The 6,269-nt window shown below is 44.1% G+C and overlaps 1 protein-coding gene across 3 annotated transcripts in view; it reads left to right on the top strand.

Annotated features, from left to right (window-relative positions):
• The window catches only part of LOC123163099 (uncharacterized), a 10,284-nt gene that overhangs the window by 1,403 nt on the left and 2,612 nt on the right, over window positions 1–6,269 (top strand). For 2 of the 3 annotated variants that reach the window (XM_044580860.1, XM_044580862.1), the window contains exons 2-7: window positions 84–164; window positions 354–473; window positions 2,266–2,329; window positions 2,527–2,646; window positions 3,071–3,190; window positions 3,632–3,721. In XM_044580860.1, the coding sequence (XP_044436795.1) occupies window positions 2,286–2,329; window positions 2,527–2,646; window positions 3,071–3,190; window positions 3,632–3,721 (374 nt within the window). In that variant the 5' untranslated portion in view covers window positions 84–164; window positions 354–473; window positions 2,266–2,285. Of the gene's footprint in view, window positions 1–83; window positions 165–343; window positions 474–2,265; window positions 2,330–2,526; window positions 2,647–3,070; window positions 3,191–3,631; window positions 3,722–6,269 lie in introns of all 3 variants that reach the window. The other variant, XM_044580861.1, reaches the window with a different exon arrangement.

The raw sequence follows: 6,269 nt of genomic DNA, 5'->3' as shown, positions 1-6,269 counted from the left end.
GGGAGGAGGTTGCCACTATTTTTGCACATGCACTCAACAATGTTCTGTCTTCAAATCTAACTTAAAATTTCCAACCTTTGCAGGTCAACTGGATCTGCAACTCATGTGCGGCAGAGTGTTTTGTATTCGGTCCGAAGGGAACCTCGAGGCAGAAAAGGACGACCGTGAGTGTCCTCATTGTTTGTCACTACTCATATTTGATTCTTAATCTTTGATGCTATATCAATTAGGAGTTCACACTGTATCACTATTGCTTGCACTCCCTTTTTCATAGAAGAAATAGAATGTCTACAAGTCTGAATTGTTATTTTCAGTATCATCGACTAATGATCTGCTGTACAAGTTCTGATCAGGGTGGAGGAGCATACCGGTGAGGTGAGCAGCAGTGAGCTTGAACATACAAGTCCAGACGTGTCACAGTTCGATGCCCTGCCGCTGAATACCACATCTCCTACACTTAAATCAGCTGATAGGTATTATCATTTTTTGTTCTTCCTTGAATGTGTGTGTGATGTGTGTGCCTCTGAGGGGTTGTTTTGATAGGAGGGATTTACAAAACCGGATCTTTATAAAATCGGAAAATGATCTAACTGAAGAAATCCTTGTTTGGCTCCTCTAGTCAGCCTGCGTATATAGCAATATTGGTTCCTGGAAAGCGAGGATTTTGCGTTTGGGAGTTACTTGTTTTTCCACAAAAAGATTGACATATACTCGGATCTCAACTAATTTTCATCTCCCCGCTTTTCTCAACAACCTTGTTGCTTCGTTTGCTCCTCAACAATACGAGTGCTCAAAGCATCACCATAGATGGATGCATACAGCTTTCTCTCCTTGTGTCATTTCTCCTCCTCAAGAAACAGAAACTCCGGCTAGGTATGTCTGCTCTCTGTTTGCAGCTTGTATGGTTGGAGTCGAGGGGCGGCACGCCTGCAGGTTGTGCTCCAGGAGCAGCGCTCGCCGGGACTAGCCTGTGTGGGGCCGATGAAGGGCGGTAGTTGCGGCTACATAGACGTTGGCGGGAAGCGTCCGCGCACGTCAATTCTTCAACTCCATAATTTCATCCACAAAGAAACAAGTAGTGATGGTGATGGTGGAGTGGCGGGGACGTTGAAGCCGAGCTTAACCTGCCTCTGGTTCGGGGTCCACCCGACGGACGAGCCAACGAGGAGCTGATGGTGCACTACCTCTGCGCAGAGGCCGTCCCCATTACCGAAGTCAATTTTGTCACCGATGATGTGCTCGAGCAGGTTGCAGCTCCTGCTTATGCTTCACTTGGTACTGCAGAACCATCGCACCACCGAGACGACGGGAAGAGGTTGACTAGGCAGAAGCCTAGCATCAGGTTGGTGACTTGTTCGACCCCACGGAGGTACTCATGCCATGCAAACTTGCCGCCAAATGACCCCCGCGTCACAGAGATTGTTGGTCAGTGCAGCCATCTTCTCGCTCAGATTGATGGTAACACCCGCAGCCGTGGCTGTGATGACGGAGCGGAGAGAGGAACAAGAATAGCTGAATCCTATCCAAATAGGGAACATGACATAACTGGTACACTTTCCTAACCCAGACGTAATTTCGGATAAACATCAAAGTCCAAGAAAATAATATAAAACCAGTTGTGCTAAAATTCGGCTAAAAACCAGTTTCCTGTGAACCCGTCGCTAATATTTTCTACGCTAAGTGATCGGTATATTTTACCCCCCGCCCACAAACCCAGGTATGCATGCTGACCGTGTTCTCGGCAGTGTCATCCAGAAAATCCAGTTGCGTGTCTGCCTAATCGAGCGCCGCCGGATCTGTCCATCTCAATCAAGAGAGATGGTTTCTCTTGGACGAGCAGTCGGAGCTCCACCGCCGTAGCGAAAAGGCCGTAGCCACAAGAGCCCTCGGTGACCTTGAAGCTCGGTGTAACCAGAGGCGACTCCAAAATCTTGAGAAAAAGTACACCCATCTCAACCACACGGAGACAGATCTCCGGCTCTCTGCTGCCACGAGTGTGGCACCGACATCCAGCTCAGCGCTTGTCCCGCTGGCCTTACACCGTCCTCTTTACGTGAAACTAGCTAATGACTCCCAATGTTGTCGATGCAACTACCCTAATCTTGGTGACCTAAACCAAATATTTTACAATTTTTTTTGTAGGGGTAGTCAGATAGGGGAGGGGGAGAGAGGCGGGTTGGCTGTAGAGGAGATTGCCTCTATTTTTGCACAGGCACTAAACAAGGTTCTGTCTTCAAATCTAACTTAATTTTCCAACCTTTGCAGGCCAACTGGGTCTAAAACTCATGTATTCAGTCCGAAGGGGACCTCGAGGCAGAAAAGGACGACTGTGAGTGCTATTATTGTTTGTCACTAGTCATTTATGATTCTTAATCATTGAAGCTATATCAATTGAGAGTTCAGAGTTCACACTGTATCGCTAGGGCTTTGCACTCCCTTTTTCATAGAAGAAATAGAATGTCTACAAGTCTGAATTGTTATTTTCAGTGTCATTGACTAGTGATCTGTTGTACATGTTCTGATAAGGGTGGATGAGCATACCCATGAGGTGAGCAGCAGTGAGCTTGAACATACAAGTACAGACCTGTCTCAGTTCGACGCCCTGCCGCTGATTAGCCCACCTCCTACACTTCAATCAGCTGATAGGTATATCATTTTTTGTTCTTCTTCAAGACTTTGTTCGTTGAAATAATAGGTACTACTTGTTATGACCCAGTCGTCTGAAATAATGTTTACTTGTCATGACCCATATGATAAAGTCCGTAAGAGAAGTGAGAGAGGGAAGGGGGAGGTTGACACTATTTTTTGGGTAGGCAAAGAGTTCCCTGTATTCTGTCCAAGGGGTCCTCGAGGCAGACCAGCAAGATAGTAACTGTTTATTTCTATTTTTCACTTCTTTTTTGATTGTTTTGCCATATGGCCATATCTGCTAGAAGTTCAAACTATATTCGCTTTTGTTTGCTCTTCCTTTCTCATGCAAGAAACAGAATGCCTACAAGTTATCATTTCTGATATCTTCATCATAAGAGTCATTGACCTATCTATGGTCTGTTGTGCATGTTCTGATCAGGGTTGAGGAACATTCTACCAAGGCGAGAAGCTGTGAGCCTGGCGGTACAAGTGCGGACCTGTCAAAAGTTGAGGGCATTTCGCTGAATGTCACATCTCCTGCATATGAATCAACTGATGGGTATATTTACTATTTAGTTTTTGATTTTTTGAAGGGGATTTTTGTTGAAATGCGGGTGCATGTCATGAATTATCACAGCATTTTGCATGTTTTCTACACAAATCTTAATGTGCACCGGAAGTTTTGTAACATAGCTTGCATTTGTTGAAATCTCTGTGAGATTTATGCTATGGTTGGCAAAAGGAATCAAGGCTAAAGTTCGTGTAGATTAGCTCGAGCTGAATGAATAACCTACCACCTATGACTCCCATTCTCAAACAGCATTTCATATCATCAACCCTCAAGTGGATACGAGTGTGGACAAAGCACAACAGTAATTTGATGGTCCATCTAGAGGGCAATAATTGTTTCAACACAACTACTAATCGAAAGAACCAGTTCTTATTGTTTCCATTCCAGAAGAATGGAATTCACTGACTGAGTTTAAATTTCCATGATTAGGGTTGTGGTGCATGCCAGCAACATAGACAGCAGTGCGCTTGATTCTACAAATGCGAAGCAACCAGCTGTTCAGGAAGCATTATCCTTGAAGTAAGCACTTGTTAAGCATGATTGGTATGATATGTATGATCCTTTTTTGTTAATTAGATTTTTTTCCTAGGACATCTATGCCTCTGATTCCATCAGTCCATCGCTGATCATTTGAGTACAACTTAAATTAAGCTAGTTAAATGCCCGTGCGTTGCTACGGGCGAATGCTTGTAAATAAATCAAACGGATGATTAAGTGAACAATACTTGATTCAGACACATACTTCACATCGGAGATTTATCTTACATCAATCAAATTTCAGCAACTTGATCAAACGATAAATAAGCAATTATTTGATATCAAAGATATAATTTCTTCTTCACCTGAAGGTCTACAGGAAGAGGAACCATAGTCTCCTCTATCGTTTTCTTTACCAGATTGATTACATCCAACGTTCCTATAAAACAAATCAATTGCATCCAATGTTCCTTGAAAAATGAATATGCATGAGAAAAACAAGGTGATTTTACAAATTTATTAGTTACTCATGGCTTTTCCTCTTCGCCGCCAGACTACTCCACCGGACACTGAGCTTCACAATCATCCTCAATGAGTTTGCCATTTTCCTCGACAACGATTGTGTGGAGCTTCCGGAGTGCGGACTTTTAAAAAGATAGTGAACGTGAGTCGTGAGCATTGACGAAAGGGAGCAGTTACAATACGATCATGCCCTAGCCTTGTGGCGCAACTTCACTTTCTTCCCATGCAACCTCCCTTGGTGTCTACATCCTTTCTCTCATCTCCGTCACCTCCCTCCTTCCTCATCATCCCTTCTTTCTCCTTCCCTCGTCGCATGTCCACCACTCCCAAAATTGTGAGATTGAGCATCCAGCAATAAGCAATTGCAGATTTTTCTTGCAACAAAATTGCAGTCAAAAAGTCCCCATAGCATCACGCTCCAAGACAACAAGAAATAATTTTGTGTTATCTTGATACTCCCTCCGTCCGGAAATACTTGTCATCAAAATGAACAAAAGGGGATGTATCTAGACGTATTTTAGTTCTAGATACATCCCCTTTTATCCATTTTGATGACAAGTATTTTCGGACGGAGGGAGTATATGCTAGCACCCAACCACGAAATTTATACAAAACTAAAAATAATGGGCAAGCTAATAAAATAGTCTTAGCAGAGAATGTTTTATACAAAATAACACCAACTTAAATTACCTTTATCATGGTGATGATAGAGCTAAGACACCGAGAGGCAAAATTAATGTTATGTTCAGTAAGTTTGCTCATGACAGAGAGGCAATATTAACTCGGATATTCAATGGCAGGAACAGCAGCAAGTAGTTGCCTCGTAGTATACAAGTAAAAAGGGACAAATGACAAACCTTTCCAAACTCTGAAGTTGAGATGTACTCAGATAACTCTCTTATTTTAACTCTCTTATTTTCAGTGAATAAATTATAATTCTTGCTGTTTACAGCGATGGATGATGGGATTAACCTATCAATAGAAATATATAGGCGCCAGTCCTTAGTGCTTAAAAAAAAAGAGCACACAATAGCTCACTCATATATTTTTTGAACCTGTCATGTTCTGGAGATATAAATAATATACAAGTGTTCCCATCATACAGACTAATCAAACATTTTCTCATCAAAATAAAGAGCATTCATGCATTAGGAGTCGGTACATCTGAAAGAAAACAGGGGCAAAGTACACTAGTCATCTTATCTTTTTTTTTTAATCTAACAACCTACATCATCTTATCTTATCTTTCTCAACCTATTTTCAAATATGAAATTGCTTACCTCACATTTCATTACACGTTAGATAATTACTACCTCTGTGCCAAAATACTTGTACCATCAAAGTACACTTGTAATCTTGTACCATCGTGACAACACTACTGATCTACACCAGAAGAAGCAGATCAACCAAAAACACCACACCGACTGTGGGAGGGGGGCTAAGGAGACCCATCTCATGAAACCTATCAGAGGTGGCCATTGGTGTCACTAAAACTGCTCTCAGTCACAGCTTTCCCAGAACAGGCAAGTTTTGCTTGTTAGACCAAATAAACTGCATCACTGCAAAATTCGTATGCGTACCCTTGTGCCACTACAACAACAGTGGACTCGGATTGACGAAACACGAGGCTTTAATCACAGGTGCACCAGCGAATGATTAACCATGGTAGGTCTGAGATTTAATTAGGCCATGCCGTATGCGGTGCCGGGGATCTCCGGCGTGATGAGTGTGCTGTAGATGTGCGCCATCCTCCGCCACTTGAAGTTGCTGCCGCCCGTCGACTGCGCCCGGGACACGTGCTTCGCCTACAGGTGCAGCCGCCCTGCTCCCGGGGCTTCATCGCCAGCATCGCGCAGGGCCGCCCGGTGCCCCGGCCAGTTGCCGCGGCCAGTGCCAGCATCGCGTCGATGTACGTGTCCCACAGCCTTGCGAGCAGGTGACAGCAGCACACAGCCTGCCACATCAGACAACGCTGCATGGTGCCTGCTGGCGTCGTCCGCGTCCTGCTCCAGGCCCTGCCGCCGAGGCGGGCCACCCTGACCTGCTGACCTGAGGTTACACCGCTACT

Source organism: Triticum aestivum, chromosome 7B (assembly GCF_018294505.1).
Source record: "Triticum aestivum cultivar Chinese Spring chromosome 7B, IWGSC CS RefSeq v2.1, whole genome shotgun sequence".
In the NCBI taxonomy this organism is placed as follows: domain Eukaryota; kingdom Viridiplantae; phylum Streptophyta; class Magnoliopsida; order Poales; family Poaceae; genus Triticum; species Triticum aestivum.
Note: the sequence above shows the minus strand (reverse complement) of the source record. Positions and strands in the feature narration are given on the sequence as shown.